This window comes from Cygnus olor, chromosome 1 (assembly GCF_009769625.2).
Source record: "Cygnus olor isolate bCygOlo1 chromosome 1, bCygOlo1.pri.v2, whole genome shotgun sequence".
Taxonomy (NCBI): Eukaryota; Metazoa; Chordata; class Aves; order Anseriformes; family Anatidae; genus Cygnus; species Cygnus olor.
In genome coordinates, this window is record NC_049169.1 from 49,185,906 (window position 1) to 49,208,816 (window position 22,911).

The 22,911-nt window shown below is 36.7% G+C and overlaps 1 protein-coding gene and 1 long non-coding RNA gene across 2 annotated transcripts in view; one reads left to right on the plus strand and one right to left on the minus strand.

The window, feature by feature from the left end:
- Window positions 1-8,203: 8,203 nt before the first annotated feature.
- Window positions 8,204-17,389, minus strand: LOC121070467. Its single transcript, XR_005820095.1, has 5 exons — window positions 16,935-17,389; window positions 12,796-12,995; window positions 12,104-12,205; window positions 9,664-9,880; window positions 8,204-9,597 (listed from the first exon to the last, which is right to left on the minus strand). It is a non-coding gene; the product is annotated as an uncharacterized LOC121070467 (long non-coding RNA).
- DCN (decorin) overlaps window positions 14,528-22,911 on the plus strand; it is a 37,953-nt gene continuing 29,569 nt past the window's right edge. Inside the window, exons 1-2 of the mRNA XM_040557638.1 lie at window positions 14,528-14,981; window positions 19,153-19,385. Of these exons, the coding sequence (XP_040413572.1) occupies window positions 19,181-19,385 (205 nt within the window). The 5' untranslated portion in view covers window positions 14,528-14,981; window positions 19,153-19,180. The remainder of the gene's footprint in view (window positions 14,982-19,152; window positions 19,386-22,911) is intronic.

The following is a 22,911-nucleotide window of genomic DNA, read 5'->3' on the forward strand; positions in this document are numbered from 1 at the left end:
ATTTCCACTGAGCAAACACAACTGTGTTGATACATGAAAGTAACCTATTTATTTATGGTCATATCTATCATCCACTGGAGTTAAAGGAAAAAAAAATCTTTCATGAAGTAATATTAAAGAGCTTGTTTAGTCCTTTAACTTTAGGCACCCAGTCAAACAAGTTTGTCAAAAGAACCTTAAAAATGTCCAAGCAGAATTTGATTAAAAAAAAAATGGTTTTGGAGGAATTTTTATGTTTCTGAACATTAACACTTATTTTGGAAAATGTGTTTCTAAGTACTGTAATAACTGTTGATAAAGGACAGTGGCAAAGAAACCTTCATATTACCATATTTTTTACTCAAAATATCACACAAAATTTTCCTTCTGAACTATTTGGGAGAAAGTAATTCTTATTTTTCAGTGTTCTGTCATAAGACAAAAGAAGTATATCTGGAGGGTAACACAAGCTGTCATAAGGCAAAGAGGTATACCTGAAGACTAATTCAAGTACCCTCAAGTAAATGCACTATAATAATGATATTCAAAAAAATTCCATATCTCAGCCTATTAATTCAGAATGTTTTCTCATGGCCTCTCATATAATCTATTTATATCGTGTCTGCCTTAAAAATATGTGACTGAGAATGATAGATAGAATGATATTTATTTTACTTTTGCATCATACCAGGAAGTGTTCATTGACCTCTTTTAAATAAGCATTTAGAACTTCCTTGACAAAGACTTTAGAACTTCTTGCCAAAAAAAAAAAAAAAAAGTTTTCTCTTCAGTCTCTTCAATTATGTGTAAAGATGAATGAATCTGGAAAAAAAAATAAAAGTATTGAATAACTTGCTCCAAAGAGAAGAATTATTCATTAAATAAAGCAAAGAAAAATTGTTAAATAAAACAAATAAATATCTGAATAACAATCTTATGAAAAAAATGCATATGTAGTATGCAGATTTCCTCACTAATTAGTCGCTTCTGGCAACTACTTTATAAATACCCATGGGCCTTCTCCCTGGGATCAGCCTAGATAAGCTGCACCAGCTTTCTGACATGCCTGTGACAGCCTTTACTCTTCTGCCCTTGTCGTACTCTGTGTAACCCTGGAACTGCACCAGAGTAACCCAGCTGAAATATATAGGTCCTGCAGCGGCCAATAAGCAGCTAGATTGCTTGTTCCAGAGCTGAAAGGCTTTCAGTGCCCTCTATGCAACAAGTAAATTGAAATAAGTGTAGTTATGAATTATATTATTCCAGTGTTCAATACACTCTACCTACAATTCAGAAATAAATAAATAAATAAATAAAATAATAATAATAAATAATAATAATAAACACTTTTTGAATTAGGAAACCTTGAACACAGAATTCACTAGAAGAGACTTCTAGCAAAGTCCTTTTTCTAAAAGAAATTGAAGAAACTTCTCAGCATGAGAGAAAGTAAAAAGATGTATAACCCTCTGGGAGTGTTCAAGTGCACATATTTCTTAGGTCTTATTGCTGAAAAATGGGAAAAAATGTCAGAAAAATATGTGTGAGGGGAGGAAAACTTTAAGTGATTCAGTCTGGCAAGCAGCAGGAGTAGCTTGAATTTTAACTTTTCTCCATCTAGCACTCTCCTGCCCTCTTTTTCTGCCTGATTTTTTCCTGTTTTCCCCTTTAATTTGTTTAATTACTTCTAATTATATACAGCCAAGCTTATATGGGTGTTGTAAGTGATAATTTTTTATTTTTTTTCCACAAAAATTTTTATTCTGAGACATCACTCGTTATTTATAGAACGATGTGCTAGAACATAAGCTTTTCATATATTCAAGGGGTACAGTTTTTGCATATAGGAATTTCTTTAATTTAGTAGCATTTAGTACAGAAAATAATGAATATAACTATTCTGCCTTTTACATATCCACCCTCCAAGAATATCTTTCACAAGAAAATATCTGGACTGCAAACACTACCTTCAGTGCCAGAAAAAACTCTGCTTTGTCTATGGAACTCTGCAGTCCTGTTGATCTGCAGTTTTAAAGTTGCTTTACTATACTTTCATGCCTACAAATCACATCATTGCGTGTCTGAAAGTTAAAAATTCCCTCAATAACATTTCATAGAATCAGAAAATCATAGAATATCCCTAGTTGGAAGGGACCCACAAGGATCATTGAGTCCAACTCCTGGGTCCCCAAAGGACCACCCAAAAAATAAGACCATGTTTCTGAGAGCATTATCCAAATGCTTCCTATACTCCAGCAGGCTCGGTGCTGTGACCACTTCCCTGGGGAGCCTGTGCCAGTGCATGAACACCCTTTCAGTGTAGAACCTTTTCCTGATACACCTGAACTGCCCCTGTTGCAGCTTCAAGCCTTTTCCTTGGGTTCTATCACCGGTTATCAGAGACAAGAGAACAGTTCCTGTCCCTTCATTCCCCCTTGTGAGGAAGCTGTAGACCGTGATGAGGTCTCGCCTCAGTCTTCTCCAGGCTGAACAAGCCAAGTGACTTCAGGTGCTCTTCATACATCTTCCCATCCAGACCTTTCACCATCTTTGTAACCCTCCTTTGGACACTCTCTAACAATTTTATATCTTTCTTATACTGTGGCACCCAAAACTGCACAGTGTATTCAAGGTGAGGCTGCACCAGTGCAGAGTAGAGTGGGACAATCCCTTCCCTTGACTGGCTAGCAATGTTGTTCTTGATACTCTTCAGGATACGACTGGCCCTCCTGGCTGCCAGGGCACACTGCTGGCTCATGTTCAGCTTGAGGTCAACAACACGTACCCAGCAACTTGTGCCCCAGCTTGTACATGTTGCCCCTTCCCAGGTGCAGAATCCAGCACTTGTTCTTGTTAAACTTCATATTGGTAATTGCCCAACTCTCCAACCTGTCTAGATCTCCCTGTGAGGCCTCACCACCCTCAATGGAGTCAATAGCTCCACCAAATTTGTTATCTTCCATGAACTTCCTCAAAAAACCTTCAAGTCCTTCATCCAAACCATTTATGAAAGCATTGTAGAGGACTGGTCCTAAAATGGAGCCCTGGGGAACCCCAGTAGTGACAGGTTGCCATCCTGATGTAACCCCATTTATAAGAATCTTTTGGGCCCAACCCATCAGCCAATTGTTCACCCATCTTATTATGCTTTTATCTAACTGTATTCTGGTCATTTTGTCCAGAAGGATACTGTGAGAGACAGTATCAAAAGCTTTGCTGAAATCCAGAAAGATGACAACGTCTTCCTTTGTTCAACATTTCTGGATGTTTAGTGGTTCATGTGAAGTGTATGGCTATAAAATTTGAGTCCACATTTTTATTGTACTAATGAAGAGAAAAACACAAGCTTAGCTCCATTGTCATTTTAATCCATAATTTCTGACTTCAGACACATATGAAAAGATTTGTTAGGGGGAGGGTCAAATTAAACAAGCTACAATATTTCTCTGAAATAATATGCACTTCCCACTAAATATTTATAAATGAAATCTCTAAGGGTAAAAAGAACTAAATCAAGACAATTTAAATGACTACTGTAACCTTAGTCATAGCAGGTTGAACATAGGTTTATATTAAATTATAATCTATAATATTTACACCAAAGAAACTGAAGAAGTCCAAGTCTACAATTCTTCAAGGGAAGTAGTAGTAATCAACGTCTCACAAAGGTATTTTGCTTGATGTCACCTCACAGAAGAAAGATGAACTAGATGGTCTTTTTTGGTGTATCTCCTACTTTGCTATTAGTTATGAAGATTTCATCCTGCATTTCATCAGAAGTTTGCAGTAGCATACCTCTACTGAGTGTGTTAGAACTTCTGCCTCATAGACATAACATGCAGTTTTGTTTTGTTTTGTTTTTTAAAAATAAAATAATAAAAAAGGCGCTGTTTCATTAACTCTAAAGCATGTCAGTGTCCTCACCCATGATACACATTTCAAATTAATTATATTAGTTTGTGATAGCATATATATATATATATATATATATATATATATATATATTTAATTAATGAAGACTGAAGGAAACCATTACATTTTACTTGGCGGTCCTGCAAACACTATCTCTTATTTATTATATTATGTAACTAGTTAGTAGGTGATGTACATTTAAATACAAGAGAGATGGGACACCAGTTACAGCCACATTTATGGAAAAATCTTATTGAGTTAAAAAGGAATATAATAAATGTTCTTTTATAGAAATTACTCAAAACCCAAGAGAACCAAATAATAAATGAGATTCTTTCAACAGAACTTTTACATAGAACAGGATGGAGAACAGAGCTCTATAGCTGTCATAATTTTCCATTATTTTTTCCATTTGATTGTGTTGTCTGTTTTAAAATATTATACAAAAACAATTTTGTTTCTTGTTAAATGTTTTTGGAACTTTCCGTAAAAACATATGTACAAGTCACACAATCAGATTTCCTATCTGATGATTTGGGGTATTTTTCTCTTGAAAGAGCCTAGTGATTATGAAGACAAGCAAAAGAATATTCTGTGCAAAATAATTTCCTTCATAAACTTCTAAATAAAAATACATATGGATACAAACTCATCACACATGGTAACAGAGAATATCTTTGTGTCAATTTAAAGTCTCTGTTGGGCATACTGTTCTCCAAAAGCAGAGACTGGAAGAATTAGAAACTGATGCGCAGTTTTCTGTGTCCTATGTAATCATTAATTGACTGGTCTTGAACTACCTCCAGGACTTCAGAAAAGCTAAACCAAAATTCAGTAAACAGTAGATCTAAACAAAAGAAAACAAACAGTACAACACAACACAACAACAACAACTACAAAATTTACACTTATGATAAGCCTGGAAAGTCTGGGTAAGGTCAGAGATTAGTAAAGCAACAGTCATTTCTTTCATAAAATCATAAAATCATTAAGGTTGGAAAAGACCTTCAGATCATCTGGTCTAGCCATGACCCTACTACCAATGTCCCTAAGTGTCAAGTACAACCTTTCCTTGAACACTCCCAGGGAAGGTGACTCCACCACTTCCCTGGGCAACCCGTTCCAATGCCTGACTACTCTTTCTGAGAGGAAATGTCTCTTAATTTCTAACCTAAACCTCCCCTGTCAATCATTAAGGCCATTCACTCTAGCCCTATCACTAGTTACCTGTGAGAAGAGGCTGACCTCCAGCTCCCCACAACTTCCTTTCCCGAAGTTGTAGAGAGCAATAAGGTCTTCCCTGAACCTCCTCTTCTAGACAACCCCAGTTCCCTCAGCTGCTCCTCACAGGACTTGTGTTCCAGGCCTTTCACCAGCTTTGTAGCCCTTCTCTGGATAGGTTCCAGGGCCTCGATCTACTTCTTGTACTGAGGGGCCCAAAACTGAACACAGCACTTGAGGTGCGTCCTCACCAGAGCAGAGTACAGGGAAATGATCACCTCCCTGGTCCTGCTGGCTACACTATTCCTCCTGATAAAAGCCAGGATGCCATTGGACTTACACAAACAAAATGTAATCGGGGAAAAAAAAAAAAAGGGTAAAGCACTCTGGATGTCTAGAAAAGTCATATTTTATTATGTCATATTTTGCACAAGTTTGCTGTATAATTATAAACTGCCCTGACTCAAGAGTTTATAGTCATAGGAATCATAATGCTACTACAGTATTTCATATAGTCCCCCTTAGCACATGGCTTGTCTCTCCTTGTTATCAAACAGCAACTCCTTTATTTATAATTTAAAAAGTTAAATCTCTTTGAGCACTTCACTGGACAATATGCAAATACACACTTTTTTCGGTGAAAAAAAGAGAATATTTAAAAGAGAAAATTCACAGCCTTTTTTTTTTTTTTTTTTTCAGAACAGGCTGATTAATTCTAAGACTGGTAAGGAAACTAAATTCAAGCTGTCATAAATATTGTACAAATTTTCATTACAAAGCAGTAATTTGACTCTGTTTTTCCTTGATGAAAGATATCTGACATTATTTTTAAAAGATTCAGACCTGAAATATAAGAATGTGAATTTTTGTATTTTACAACCCCCAACCTTTTATTATAAACAGAAGGTCATATTATTATTATTATTATTTTTTAATAAAATATCCTGAGATGTAATCTCATAAGAGAAGCCATATAAAAATAACAATCTCAGACAGGCTGAACCTTCTTTTGAGGTTTAAAGAATACTTGTAAAAACTACAAAAATATTTTTCTGTCTGCAGTGTAAATGGCAGTAACATTTCATACATTTTGTACTTTTCTAGTTCCGCTGATTTTGTCCTTCTTTGATCTGAAACATACAATAAGGAATTTTCAATTTACTATTTGGAACAGAAACTATACAAAGCAGCTGCTTGCTGTAGAAAATACAACCAAACTATCTCAATGAACAGAAAATCTGAGAGGTCATGGGGAGAATTACAGAAAAGGAAGGTGAATTTCAGTAGATGGTGGGAGCACCGTAACTCTTTATTAAATTAAGATAAAATATCTAGTATGTGAAGTTTGTGGAGAAGAGTCAGTAAATACTTGAGAAACGAGGCTAAGTAAAGTGGTGGCAAGGGATGAAATACAGATCTACCACCAGAGCAACACTTTATGTCATCATTATAGTTAGATATAGTCAGACAGATCAGACCATCAAGCCTCTCAGCCTGGCAGTGCCCGCTCCTTCAAGTCTTGGTAAAGCTTATAAGGAAGACTATAATTAATCCTAGACACTTCAGGTAACTTCATGTTTAGTATTTCAAGGGCCACAGAAGAAAATAAAACTATATTAATGTAATTTTAACCATAAATTGGAATTTGGCCCACATGGATGCTATAATCCAGAGGTTTATTAAGTTGGAGCTGAGAAAATGCAATGACTTTGCTACCTGGAATGAGAAGTAAATTTGCAAAATGGACTCTTTGTAAACCATATAATTTTTCATCTTGGATGTACACTTGACAAATAGATTATGAATATTAACTAGGCACTTTAGGCTAAACATTAAGTATCCTTTAGGATGAAGTACAATGTAACCTATAGCCATAGCTGGATAAACTAAAAAATAATAAAGCCACAAATTTAAAGCTTTTGTGGTCCTTGAAAGATTCTACAAAATCCTCTAAATATTAAAATTTTCTTGAATGTATTTTTAAAGTCTATTTTTCTATCTTATATCCTATAATTTAAAACCAAATAGTTATTTATTTTTGTGACTCCATTCCATATCCTCTTTTTCCAAATATTTCTCATTTTAAACTGACACAAAAATGGCTGTAACTGCATTGCAGGCTGTGAATGGGTTGCATGTAGTGTGAACTCCTCCTCAGAGAGCTGAATTTTCTGTGACTGAAAGAAAGGTACATCCTCCTACAGAGGTGATTCAAACAATTTGGAGGATAGACAGGATGCACAAACACAGTGGAAGACCTTTAACAACAAGACAAATGACTGTTCCAACCTGTCCAACTCTCAAGATCCAACTTACAGTGGTTTTGGTTTTATAAATGAAGGGCAGGATCTGAACAGATTTTTGCTTGCAAATGTGTGGCTTCTTCAGATGTAAGCTTTCCATCTTGTTATAAAAATGTGATACATTTATTTTGAAACATCCTGTTTCATTTTTACATATAAGGCAAAACAACTCCATCTTTAATGTAGTTGGTAGATCCAAACTAATTCAATACACTGTGGTTTTCAAAGGTGATTAGTTAGTTTAGGTGCCTGGGGTTTTGTTGTTGTTGTTGTTTATTGTTTGTTTTGTTCTGTTTTGTTTTTCTCTGAGTCCTGTTTTTTTTCTTTTTTTTTCTTTTTTTTTTTTTTTTTCCAGTGCATTTTAAAATACTTGATTTTCAAAAACTGCCCTTCTAATGTCTCTCTGAAAATCAAAACTATTAGATGTATTGAGGAAAACTGTTTGTCACTTTTCCAAACCTTGATTTAGATCTCTAAGGGATAGGGTTCCTGGTATATTACGAGAGATCAAGATGAGTCAAAACATTCAGTGGCCAGATTTTGAAATGGGGTAAATCACAAGATGTGCTATCTCAATAAAATTATGATTCATGTCCACTGAGGGTCTGTCACATCATGTTAATAAATTCATCTATTACACATGCAGGCCTAAAAACAATAATAATAATAAAAACAGTGAGCTAAACAAATACGAACCAAGCATACTTATAAACAAGAACAGAAACAACAACAAACCAAGCCAAAACAACAAAAAAAAACAGTGTTTCCCTATTACTGCTATTACTTCACTTTTTTATTTATTTATTTATTTATTTTCAGCTTCACTATGGAAAATTGCTGTTGAGGAACATCACCACAGTTGGTCTGAGTAATCTTTTTTGTATATAGTTAGAGCTTATTTATATAAATAAGTGCTTATTTATAAGAATAAAAGTAGAATCTGCTTAAAATCTGCCAAAAAAACAAACAAAATACATACCTGGTCTATCCATTCATGTGTTCAAGGCACTAGTTAATAGCAAGATAAATAGAATGATTCTTCAAATACTTAATGAAATGCAATGGATATTTTGAAGACTGTTACCTGGGCTATAGTATAACTCTCTGGATTTAAAAATGAATTCTTAAATGCTTGATGACCTTAATTTCAAGTGATCTTGGAAGAAATATAATTCTGCATTGATTATAAAAAAAGATTTAGAAGTTATTCATGACTTTTATTAAATTCTGAGACATGTTACAATTAAAATTTTCCTTTTGTATCAATTTCCATTTTGCTTTTCTTGAAGATACTTGTATTCTTACTTTCTGAGTCTTAAAAAACAGATAAAATTTGCGTAAAACATAGAATATTCTCACAATCACTTCTTCCCCTTGAATGCTAGATATCAACTGTGTTATTTGAACTCTGCTCCCATGTCATTATTTTTCCTTATTATGTTTTCAAATTTTCTCAGATGCAGTCAATTACTTGAAAGGTTCAATAATTATGAAGTACACATCTTTTTCATTAGAACCCCATGTGGTATACTCTGTTTAGACACAGTTGGCTCCTTCATAACTAACTCATCACCATCCACCTTGAGATTCTCAACAGTTCTCTGTAGTGTGGTAATACAATCCAAACAAAAACAGTAACTTATGATGTCATTGCTTATATCTTCAACGTCACTATTTTATATGTTTAGTTGAAGTTATAAATTATTTCCTCAGCAGATTGCCAACATTTAAAAAATTACCATTTTAATATAGAGAGACACAAACACAAATGCTACTATAAATGTCCTCCTTTTGTTATTACACTCCTTATTTCAGGACTTTCCTCAGTAATAAAGTCACTAGCTTCCTCTAAAACAGTTTGCTCTCTGTGATGACTAAATTGGAAAACAAGGATGACCTGGCCATTCATATGTTTTTCATAACCTGGGAATAGGCTGTTCAGAGCTGCACAGGATGTGTCTCATTTTGAATGCTGGTTCATAACCCCTGACTAACAAAGGACACGCAAGGCATATAGTTCCAACAATTGCATGAATTATTGTCATCCTTTTCTAGGGCATTGTGTAATCCAGATGGGATGATGAAAGTTGTCCAGAGCATGATCTAAGGTCCATCGAAATGAGAATAAAGGTTTGGATTTTTCATTAGAACCTTGAAAATTGTTGGACTTCAACTCAGGATACTGAAAAATAAAAAGAAAAGTCAAAATCTGATGAAACAGTGCATTTTAAATTTCTTCTTCTCTTACCTAAGCTAGTCATCTCTCTTCTCGAGTCATCACTCCGTCATTTGTGGCCTTCACTCCTACAGTGAGGTTTATTCCCATAGGGAGTTGTATCTTCCTGGGCCCTTTGGTGAGGGGGATACACTTGCACTTTATTTTCTTCATGTAAAGGATTTTCTGGAGGGCGGAAGACTTAACGTTCACACAGAAGTCAGGCAGGAAAAAAATGTGATGTCTATCACTGAAAAAAAGTAAATGGGGTACCTCAGTACCATTACAAAAGCATATCAGTGTGTACGATAAGAAAAGGTTTTGCATATGTTTTCTTTATTATTAATTAGTCACACTAATTAGAGATTCTAGGGTCTTTGGTCCCATGATCACTTTTACTTTCCTCTCATTCTTTGCTCCTAGAATGGATAGCAGCTCGGAGTACGGGTACAAATCTGATTTTATATGTTCACTGTGTTTTTGAGGAAAACGGGTTAAGAGTGATCACAAAATGTGCATCTACACCACAGAATTGTGAGGAAGAGTTAGGACAGGCTTTGTCCTCAAGGATTAAAGTTAAATTCAGAACACTGGAAATCACAGTAAGTAGTAAAGCTATATTGGTATGAGTTAGCTGCTGCATCTTTTGGATGTACATAAACAGAACAATTTGATTCAAGAGAGAATAGACAGACCAGAGGAAAGCAAAAACAGTGTCAGGAAAAACAGGAACAGATTACTCTTTCCGTAGAAAAGAGACCAAGGTAAAGGACACGATCACGTGTTGAATACTTCAATTGTAGGCAATTTGAGTTTGTTTCATTAAGAGAGCTGCAAACTCCATAGTCTCCATTCAGAAGACCAGAGAGATGACAAAGAGAGGTGGTTTACACAGTACATGATCTTGTGAGTGGGAAAGGGAGAGAAAAGAAAACAGACTGACAGAAGAGACTTCCTCCAAAAAGAAGGATCTCTATTTTGAAGTTTAGTTGCTTTTTGTTCAAACAGTTGTACAGGAGGTATTTTCACTGGTACAGAAAAAATAATGTTACTGATAGTATCACAGAATCACAGAATTGTAGGGGTTGGAAGGGACCTCAAGAGATCATTGAGTCCAACCCCCCTGCCAAAGCAGATTCCCTAGAGAAGGTTACCCAGGTAGGCATCCAGACAGGTTTTCAATATCTCCAGAGAAGGAGACTCCACAACCTCTCTGGGCAGCCTGTTCCAGTGCTCTGTCACCCTTACCATGAAGAAGTTCTTTCGCATGTTGATGTGGAACTTCCTGTGATCCATTTTTTGGCCATTGCCCCTTGTCCTGTCCCCACAAACCACTGAAGAGAGGTTGGCCAAATCCCTCTGTCTTCCACACTTAAGGTATTTATAAACATTAAAAAGATCCCCTTGCAGTCTTCTTTTCTCAAGGCTGAACAGACCCAGGTCCCTCAGCCTTTCCTCACAGGGGAGATGCTCTAGGCCCCGTATCATCTTTGTGGCCCTCCGCTGGACTCTTTCCAGGAGACCCCTGTCTTTTTTTGTATGGGGGTAGTACTTGTCCAAAGTCTGATATTTTGGTCTTTTTGATTTGTAGAAATATCAAGAAGTACATGACTATCATTTATGAGGTCAGAGAACACTGAAGGAAAATAGGTATTCAAAATACTCAGAAGTTGCAGTTCTGTCTCTCTAACTACTTTCTCAGGCTGTGCCTGGGTCAATATTTACCTGGATCAATGTTTATTAAGGTTGAGTCAATATTTACTTGCATTTTTAGTAGAAGAACTACATTGCTATGGTAAAGAACATCTTTCTACGGGTGCTTGGAAGAAATTATGCACTGAACAGAAAAGAGAAGAGACAGCCAGTAGTATATTACAGAGAACAGTGGATGACATGCTAGGGAGCTAGTAAAGCCCAGGCATGAGACATAGGAGAGGTGGCAAGAGCCCCTAAGAGGCAGCCAAACAAGAGATCCTGTTTCATCCCATCCCCTGCTGGGGACAGGCACTTGACTAGCTGTTTCATGAGGACTTTGAAGCAGATTTGCCTGCCCCACTTCCTTACCACAGCAACCACAACAACTCTAACCAGGTGCTGATCATCAAAGCTGGCATCTATTAGAAGGCAGCCCAAGGAAAATGCCTTTTTCAGGAGAGGAAGCTTAGAATGAGGAAGAACCTGAATCTCTGAGCTATCATGTCCCTGAAGGGCAGATCCTGTCCTTCTTCTTTGCTTTCATTCCAGTAGCTTTCTGGATTGCAATAAATGCTACTCTTCTTTCCCAGGCTCCCTAAAATCAGTTTTTTTTTGTTGTTGTTTGTTTGTTTTTGAGAGCCAATTTTGTCGGCTCCCTCTTCTTCTGAGGAGGCGTGCAACCTGTACTGACAGCTCCTGATGCTTGCAGGACATGTCTTTCTTCCAGGCCAGCCCCACGCTCCAGGAGCTCTTCCCCCAGGGTACTTCTGCTCCTCACCTGGCAGCTGCTCATACCCTTCCTGCAGAGACTTCCACTGGACCTGGGCATAGTCATCAACAGTAGACAGTCTGGCTTGCTCTCTGGTCTCCTGTCACTGACCTATGAAAGGTCCACAAAATAAGCCATGAGCAAACAAAGCAGATGTTATCCATCAAAATTTAATAAAAATACTGTTATATAAATATCATTAATATGCAGTTGCCTGTAACTTCCTGGGAATAGGTATTTGGAGCAGCATGTAGCCCTATAGGTTGGTTAACTCGGACTAAGATCTTATAGAAACCAATTTTTCTAATCTTTTTTTTTTTTTTTTAATGTTGACTAAGCTGTTGTCAAAGTAGGTCAGATGGACAAGAAGAGCTTATAGATGCTACACCCTATACATAGTCATGTTCCTTTAAATAACATACTGACTTAGTATTGTTTTGTACTGTGTTTGTTTGTTTCAATGTCGTTTTTCTTCTGAGTGACGTAGCAGAATGCAAAGAAAGGGAATAAAAGAATAATTCTGTAAGAAAGGATCCCACATCCCCTTATAAGCACACAAAATACCTAGAAAATAGTGTGCATTAACACTTTATAGGGTACTGTGCTAATATTTGGTCTCTTAAGTCCCCACCACCTCAGTTCCTCAGTCCCCCAGGTACTCCACTTTGCATTTCAGGAGGGGTTGGACACATAAAACATACCTGCTCTACCTCTGGGTATCAACAGTCAGAATTAGGGTTTTTCATAATTCCTAAAGGATGTGACATCTGTACCCTTCTGAGGTTCTTGGGATGGACTTCATTACAGAAAAAGAAAGAAAATCCTCCAGTTGATGAAGATGTGCACCAAGTGCTCCACCTGTTCTCACCTTGATCTTTATATTTTTGTTCAACTATACCTCCTGCCAAAGACAGAAAAGAAAGAGAGGTGGCTCTCCATCTTCTCCCGTGCCTTCAAGGAGATGACTAAGTTATTAACTTGTAACACCTTTCAACCCCATAACAGATATCAGAACAAATATATTACAGTTTTGCTGGGAAATATAAATGGATTTTATGAAGCAAATTGACAACAAGTTTATCCTGACCTGTTCCTCATCAAAATCTTGCTTTGAAATGTTTTTTTTTTTTAAACAACCAGATGCAGCTGGTGACCAAGGTTCAAATAAATGACATTACTAAGATGCAGCCAAGATTTCAGCAAGCCTCATGGAGACACTTCTGGACAAAGATAAGGCTTTGTTGTAAGCATGAAAGCTTGGAACACTACTAATCGTATGTAGAAAAAAAAGTCACAACAAAAATCATTAGCAGTCTTGAATCCATTGGTGAGGCGGAGAAAGAAGGCACAGGAAGGCTTGAGGACTGGGAAGGAATAAATGATCCTTACTTTTAGAATTAAATATATAAAGAAGCTGTAATATAAGGTCTCTGATTACATCTTTGTGCTACACTGACCAAAACTAACAGTCAATTATTCCACCATGTTTTCTTCCACCAAAGAAAAATTTTAAGAGCTGTTTTCTTGGCTCATCTTAAAATCAAATTAAAAGAAAAATTTCAAGATTTTATTGTGTTTCTAAAAAATCAGACTTCTTTTAAACATACTTTCACATTTTACAGGCTTTAATTTCAGATTTGCACCTGGTCCTAGCCTAGGGGTAGAAATAAAAGGATACAAGTCAAAACACAGAGACATAAGCCTCCAGTATTTAGACGGGACAGTTAACAGCACAAGGAAGCTACACATGTTCACAATGTGTTTGGATAACTAACTAAATAATAATTATTGTATTTATTGTCCTTTCTGGTTTCTAGATTTTTTAAATTGTGCAGGAACAGAGAAATTGCATTTTAGATTCTATTGAAATTTGCATCAAAAGAGAGATTACTTAATTAAAATATAAATATGAACAATTAGTAAAAGACATTGCTTCATTCATGTTTTAAAAAAACCTACTGTATATTAAAAAAAAAAAAAAAAAAGTTGAATCTAATTTTCCCTTTCCTTTGCTGTCCTGGTAAAAAAAGCAGTAAAAAAAAAAGCAAAGTTTATATAAAACAGTTTTAACCACAAATGCTACAATAATTCAACTAATGCAAACATGATTTTCATATATATCAAAAACATGCTGTAGTATGAAGAAATACGTAAAAGTCTATTATTAAACAGGATAATAGTAGTATATTACACTATATATTACTTGCTTTATACAATGATTATAGCATAAGCAGAGGCAGGTTGATATCTGTATAAACAGTTCTACCTAAAGCTACCCCTTTTTTTTCTGATGTTAATCTCCACTTTGGCTAGCTCTAGGATTAATTTTATATCCTTTCCTTGAATTACAAGTATTATAAACAAGAGGAACAGCCAAACTTTCTCAGCAATGAGTCAGAAAAAAAAAAAAAAAAAAAAAAAAGAAAAAGAAAAAAAACAGTTAAAACCAAGAAAACTTCACTAAATATATGTTTTAGAGACTGAAATAAAATAAGTGAGATGATTTACAGCTACACATCTGTCTTATAGTGTTCAGGCAGTTTGGGAATCTAAACAGATGAAAAAGGAATAAAGCAAATGGAAAAAAAAAAAAAAAGGAAAAGAAAGCAAAAGAGCTGATAAAGTTTCTGGCTACAATACAGGAGACATATCATTACCATATGATCTAATGTGGGTGTCAGCCTGGATTGTGTTCATTGAGAGAAACCTTATTTTTTAACTGTGCTATGGAATAGAAGCAGGAGGGTTTTCCACCAAGTGACAGTCGCTGAGCTGAACTTACCCCCTCCTCCTTTCCACACCTGCAAAGCCTTTTGCCTGGGTTGAATATTTAGTTTAATTACATCTCAGCTTTGAGAGCTCCTGTTGCAAATCCCTGGATTAAAAGGTATGGTTTTCAGCAATTCTTCTGAACTATGTTGCACTAATAAAACTTCAGGCAAGTCTACGGCAAGTAGTTGAATTTTAATAGAAGCAAGGAAAAATCCTACTAAATGTTTAGCGATGTTAAATGTTGTATCCAGCACTTTTGTTTCTTGAAAACATGAAAATGCATTCTTAAGGACTGTGCACATTTCCTACTGTTTATTTGACTGCTCTGTCTCTTGTTTTGATTTGTATAAGCACTGCTATAGTCCTTTCTTTTTCCGTACTGTAAACTTTTGCAGTAGTATATTCTCTGTTTGCAATTCAGTGTTTAGAATCTGTGATGTAGCGAGTGTAAAAAAAAAAAAAAGTGTTGAGTTCTTGTATTTCTTGTTTAAATGGCACTCTGAGATATATATTTTTTTATTCAGATTTCTTCATATATATTCCAAACTTTAATGAGTGTAATTTTTGATTTGAGAGAAAAAGATGTGTAGTAGATAGTTAAACAGGATCGGTGTATGTCTTTGTAATGTTAGAAAGTATTATGTTACAGTGTACAAATGAAGGACTTATATTTAAAGAAGCTGCCTGTGAATGAAATAGTAGAAAAGAAAATTCCTGGAGTTGAAATTCCTGTTAAAAGAATTTTAGTCTCTTTTAGACTCCCAACATTTTTTTCCCAAATCTAGACTTTACTAAAAAAATAAACAAACAAAAAAAAAAAAACCATAATGAAGGAGATTTCTTCGAAACTGCATGTATTGTTTAACTTGCCATTTGTGGCATTTTGAGAGATGTATGATGGTGGAAGAATTAATATTTAAAATATAATATTAAGGCAAACTGACAAGAAGACCACCAATACCGTGGTGACGTGAACTGATGAAGCATATTTCCAGTGCTATTTTGAACTGAAATGTGGCCAAGTCTATGCTATAGTTTCCTCTGTTTGTGGAAAAGTCTTACTCATTGTAAACACATAATTAAAGCAAATTTAAACAGTTCTGTCCTGCAGACATAAATATTGTGTCACAGACCTTTAAGAACTCAGAGTTTATTTTCCTTCCTTATTTTTTTTATAAGTGAAATGTAAACATTTCTTACTAGTACATTTTTGTATATATTTTGTATCTGTTTATGTTCATTTACACATGCAAACAATATGAACAGATATGTGTGCCTGCAGTAGGAAAATACATAAATATATGCATACACATATCTATTTTTATTTCTTGATTAATATGTAATTGTGTTTGCTATTTTCTCTGCTGTGATCAGATTAGATCCTTGATATCCTTTGTTGTCTTACAGTCCTCCTTTATACACAATTCTTTCTGAATTTGTTATAGTTTTGGCAAAACAGGGACCAAAGGGAAAGGCCTGCTACAGGCTTTCACTGAGATAAGTGAAGTTCATCACAATATTAATATGATCAAGTACTAAAGTGTGAAGATACTTCCAGAGTGCCAGTGCTTTTTTTTTTTTTTTTTTTTTTTTTTTTTCCTCCCTCTCCCCCTCCCCCTTGTGAGGGGAGGGTGTTAGTAATTTAACTCCAGGGTAAGATCCTGATTGTGCATTCCTGGGAAGGGGGTGGGGGTTGGGGGGGGATGGTGCTTAGGCAGTGACATTGGGGGAAATAGCAACAGTTTTTTAAAAATATAATAATATGCAAGAAAGAGCTGAGATTTATTTTTATTTTTATTTTTAATTACTGACTGACATTGCCATGCCGGGGATGGTGCACATCTTTCCCAATGTTTGTTGATGTTAACAAGCATTTTGAAAAATACTCTGTACTCAGGTAGCACTTTATTGATAATTTTCACAAAGCAGCTTATTAAAATGAATAGTGATGACTTAGCAGGTTTGCATTCCCATTTCAAACTATTAATAAGTTGCATTGTTATTCTATAATCATCTGTACATAATAATAAGTATGCCAAATCTTGCATGAATTTAAACCATAACTTACCACAATGTATTAACATGACATTGTTGTGACAACCTTGCTTGCCCATCGATACTGAACTATAGGGGTATAGGCTGGGCATGGGACACCGCCCTGAAGTCAGCAGGGGCCAGAGTAGGAGGGAGTGCAGGAGGATGCTCCACCCAGGAACACGGCCTGTCCCAGCTACATGACACGAGTTTGTATGGCATGGGGCTTTGCTACCAGATGGGCTAAAAGGCTTTGACTCTCTAGCTGACGTTAGGGTCTGCCAAGTTCCTCAGTGCATATAGTGGGTAATATGATGGTCTACTCCATGAATAGAAAATACTTTCAGGTCTAACTAAGAAACCAACTATGTTTCTTATAGAGATAACAGAAACAATTTTTTTCTCCACATGAACTCACTTTGGAGTCTTTGGGACATCTGAAGATGTTAGATACTTGTTTTCTTGTCAGATAGATGACAGAACTATAAACTGATTTTAAAACATTATCATAGTCGATAAGGTAACCTTATCATCCTCTTAAGACTGAACCTCAGAGGTTTCTGCAGGACTGCATTTTTGACATCTGTAGGTAAAAAATTGTAAAGGAAAGTGAACTCAGGCACAATACAGATTGTATCTAATTCCAGGACTGTGATTTTTATATTTTTACTTTTTTTTTTTCATACTGACTATTTCTGTTAGAGTACCTGGATGTGGTATTCTAGAGAGGCCTCAGTATGGAATGCTCACCTAATATCAGCTGTCCATGTTTGTCATCTAGTCCTACCTAGTAGGTTCCTTATGTCAATAGAGAAAGGGAGACATTAATTCTCCTTTTCCTCCCTCCCATTTTTTTTTTCAATCTTCAGTAGTCAATATGGAGCTGGGAAATGATATAGCACACCCCTAACTGTTGGATAACTTCTATATAATATAAATCCCAACTAGCACACAGACAAGGCATTTCATCAGCAAATTTCAATGATCTAGTTATTGACTTGAAGAAGCCATTGAATATTTTTGCTTTCCTTACATAGATCAGTATCTGTATTCAGGAATATGTTAAGTTTCCTAAATAAAATACAAGTTTGCCTTTCTATCATTTGATGACTTGAAGGCAATTTTCTTTTTGTGAGTGTATTTGTGTTGTTTTTAGACCTATGAAAGGTTACAAAACATAAGCTTCCTTATGTAAAGTAAATAGTAAAAGAAAGTAATTTTCAGAAGATTAGCTGATCTCTACAGACCTGATACAAAACTCAGAAACAGCTGTTTCATAATTTTTTCTTAGTGACAACAACATAGGTAGCACAATGTGCAGTGTGTAGAAATGCATTTAGGCCCAAGTCCTGAAAACACATATTAAAGCAGTTTTGCTTATCTGGCAGTGTAGCAATCAGTAGTAATTCACAATTCTGTAAAGTTGCTTGTGAGCATGAAAGACTGCAGGATGAGGCCCTGAAGTCCAGTTAGAAAGTGTGCTGACAACACTACAAGCATCAGTTCAAATGCTTACACATTACAAAGCAGAGGATTTTCAGGGTGCATTGTTGTAATGTAAAATCCCCTAGCCAAAAGTCTGGAAAGAAAGCCAAGAATATCTAATATAACACAACATTGTATTCCATTTTATTGTGCTGTTTAAACTGAGAATGAAGTATAGCTTACTTAAATAGCTAAAGATTTTACCCCCCCTCTCTCCACCCCATCACTAGATCTTACTTTTTCTCAGTCAGCTTTACTATAATTCAAAACACACAGCAAGCTGGCACTTTAAAAAAAATAAAAAATAAAATAAAACGGGTTTCTCAAGACATGACATACTGCATTACAGTGAGTTTGGGAACCTGAGGTTCATCCCCAGGGAACAAACCCATTGCTATGAAACAAATGCTAATGAAATCAAATAGACTGTTACGTTGGCAGAAAACAGACACATGGAAAATGTGGCTTATTGTGTTGACTGTTTTGCATAACAAAGTTGACAGTGCTGCCTGTTCCTAATAAATATTACTCTAAATGTGCAAGCAGATGTGTTTAGAGTTGCCTTTAAATCTCTCTGTAAAAATAGGCTATTGGCAAGTAGTTACCAGACTCCTCTCGCATAACTGTCTTATTTTCAAAATTCAGATTTCATTTATTGAAAAGAACAGTTATGCAACTGGTGGATATGCTGGACCTCCTTCAGCAGGAACTGTGCAGCTATGGAAAAATTGCTACTTCTGTTTTAAATTCCCTGCTTTGGATCCTAGGTTCTGCCTGGAGTTGATGAACTAAGCCATGAGGCTGGCTCTCCTCTTCATCCTACTGCTGCCAGTATGCTTGGCCAAGCCATTCCACCAGATGGGCCTCTTTGACTTTATGCTGGAGGATGAGGGGTCGGCTGATATGGCTCCAACAGATGATCCTGTCATATCTGGATTTGGGCCAGTGTGCCCCTTCCGCTGCCAGTGCCATCTCCGTGTGGTACAGTGCTCTGACCTAGGTAAGCCCTGGAGTGTGTACAAAGGGTCCAGTCATGACCACAAAATATGTTTGATCTTTTATGTATATTTTATGTATGCACATTTCATTTGTTCTTTGAAACACCACGGATTTCTGTTGCAGGGAAAATCACTTTTCAAGGCTATTCCTTCAGAACTGTATTAAATAAATTCAGTGAGGTTAGATGTGGGTATGGAAACATTTTAAAAGGTCTTAAATTGCACGGTCCAGACTCCAACACCCTTAATCATACTGACAAATACCTCAACATAAAAATCATCCTATTTCCATAGGATTACATGAGCATGGAACAACCAACACTGAATCATGGAACAATCAACCATAGAACCAGCTCTTTGGAGGAAAGAACCTGGAAACACTCCAAAACAATGAACACATTTTGGAGTTCCTAATTAAATATCTGTCCTAGACACTGTTCAAGCTGTGAGAACTTTTCTTACAAAACCCCCATACTCCCACAAATACAAGGGCTTGTCTATATCATCAGGCCAGCAGGATATGAAGCCATGCCTGCCGTCACTGTGTTCTGACTTTACCATGCAGAAATCACAAGTAATGAAGTTGACTTCAGTGTAACTGCTTCTGGTTTATGCCAGTTTTAGTCAGTCATTGCAAAAAAAAAATATATATATATATATATTTTTCTGTTTGTTTTTGTACTTCCTCACAAGGAAATTAGACAGTTTATTCAGTGGACAGACAAATACCTTGTCATAATTTTATAGATTTTTATTATTTTTTTTTTTGAGTCTTCTCTCAGATGTTTGAATGTATTTCTGGTGTTTCTATTTTCCTATGTTATAACATTACCTTTGATAATTACTGTAGGTCATGGCACAATTCTAACAAAAAAGGCTTGGGTCTCACTGTGGTGGGTGTTGTATAAGTACAGAAACGAGGGGGAAACATTAGTTACATCCCTAGAAACTTCTGCGATTTTTTTAAAGCAAGCCACATAATTATGCAACAGATATGTTTGGCGAGGACCCAGTGAACAATACAAGCCAAGTTGCACAAATGAGCACAGACTAACCTACCCATGCATTCATAAAACTTTCACGGTACTGGCCCTGTTGCAAGATTTTTCTTTTTCACTGTTTAGATACCAGATAGTAGCAAACATGGAGTGGGGAGGAGGTTGCCCCGCATACCATGAAGACCTTAGGTTTTATCATTGTTACACTGGATAATGCTGTTGGAATTTAAGTTATTTTAGGAACTTTTCCCCGGTCTGTTTCAATTCTGCAGAATGTAAGGAGCTTTCACTCAGTTAAAAAGTAGGGATACTCACACAGGAACCCTTTGTTGCTATACTTGCTCCCACATTCATTCAGTTCCCCTTCATATTCATGTGGTTTCCAAGGGGGTTCACTACAGTCCACTGCCTGCAATTGCTTCTGGGTTAATGAAGTCCCATAATGTCAAGGAGACTTAGAAATAAAGTGATTAAAGCCCCAGGTCTATGTTTTCCAGATAATTTTGAGAGGGATGATAAGAAATACATTTTCAGCTTGGTTTAAGCCCCCATAGTGCAGATACTGGAATGAGAAGCCAGTGCTTTTGAAGCAGCTGGGCTGATAACATCCAGCCTCTGGGCACAACGGAAGTGAGATCTCCCTGGGGTTCAGAAATGCAGTCCAGCAAAATAAGTAATATTTCCCTGGCAGAGCTCAGGGAAGTTATAACCATTCAGCATTATCCAACCTTGGCACGAAGTTTTGTCTATCCCTGTCACGTGTAGCTATGACAGCCACTTCTGGGCCTGGCCCAAATGGGAGGCTCACCAGGACACAGGTCCAATGGACACCCCTGAGAGCGGGGACAGGACAGCTGAGTGTGCCTCTGTCCTACACTCCTCCTGCCTTAAGTCTGTTTCTGTGTGACTCAGGCTCTGTTGAGGTCAGATTTACCCAAAGACTTGAGGAAAGCCAGAAACTGACTCTAAGAGCTCAAAATTTCTTTGGGAGCAGTGGAGGTTCTGCCAAGTTGACCAAGCATGCTCCTTGGCTGTCAGATGAAGGGCACAGGGCATGGTGATCAGGGAGACAACGTGTATGCTGGAGCTGTAACACCAGCAATGAGAGTTGTAACTCCCTGCAAACCACTGTTCCTGGTGTGCCTTTCCCTTGCAGCTCCAGGCGTTTCCTACCCAATCAAATTAGCTACCTCTCTCACCCAGAATTATCAAATTGATTCATGTAGTCCCATGGGCACTAATTGAAGAAAAGCTTCAGGCAATAACAAGACTCCTCCCAAGGATATATTAAGAACTTACTAAATTAAATCCTTGTCCACAAAGGAAAGCTGTAATCTAGATCCTGTCTTCTACTCTGTGGCATGGAAGGAGGCCTCCTTACAGCTGGGTGCAGGGGGCAGGTTATAACAAGGAAGCTGGTGGACCTGACTTGGGCTATTTATGGAAATTTCTCTTCTTCTTCTGCGTGCTTCATTTTGTGCCTGAAGGGGTATTTACTATTTGTAAATTCTTGCTGTGTAAGGAAGAGTCTACTGTCTGACACAGACTTATGTGGAAAATTAAAAACAAGAGAACTATAACATCCAGGAGGTCCTGGAGGTGAGGTTTGGCCCTTTTATTGTTACTTTTTTTTTTTTTTCCTAGTTTCCATGTCTCAAGAGTACTCGATGGGAATATTAAAAAAAATATATATATCTAAATTTTATAAAAACAGTGAAAAAAAATGCTTGGTGGTCTAGTTACACTAGTGTCAGCTGAATTTTTGCATTCTTGTACTTTTAAGCTTCAGTCACATCTTCCTAAACACATACCTTCAAATTAATTTATTTTGCCTTTGAGCCAAAAGCTGAACTAGCAGGAAAGAGAACAGTGTCTTCTCACACCCCAAAGAAGAATTCTCTCAGAGGTGCAGTTACTGACACATTGAGAACAAGGCCCAGTGTGCCTACCTCATATGAGATTTATTACCTTTGTGCAACAGGCTCAGGGATCTCATCAAAGAAGACCACTGTGGCATTTTTATGAAAGCCCTGCCTTTTCTGAATTTTCCTCCTGTTGCCAAAAGAGAACCATAGGTTCACTTTTTGATCATGCTTCAATAAAGGCATTACTACGCTAAAGCTGTGCTTTTTGTAGAGATAGTAATCTTCCTTATTAGCATGCACTGCAGAGTGGCTGATATAGCTGGTCAGAGGCAGCTCTTCATGTATTAAAATATCAAATATAGGAAAGACATGAAGTCATCTGCCCAGGCAAACATGCCTTGTGAAAGCCCTAGGAAGAGTTGACAGTTCAATTTAAAGTCTCAGCCTCCCAAAGGGAGTCTCAAGAAAAGGTTCCTCTCAGAGTGCCCTGGTAGACAAGAGAAAGAACATGTAATTATTCAGCCCTGTGGCAGATGCAGAATGCTCCTTAAGTACGTTCAGTGACGGTAGACAGAGCTTTATTTCACCTTCAGGTGAGTCTAGCAGCCCCTTATGAATTGAGCAGTGTTTGTGTTCTGTGGGATGCCGTGAATTTGCCTTCCTTA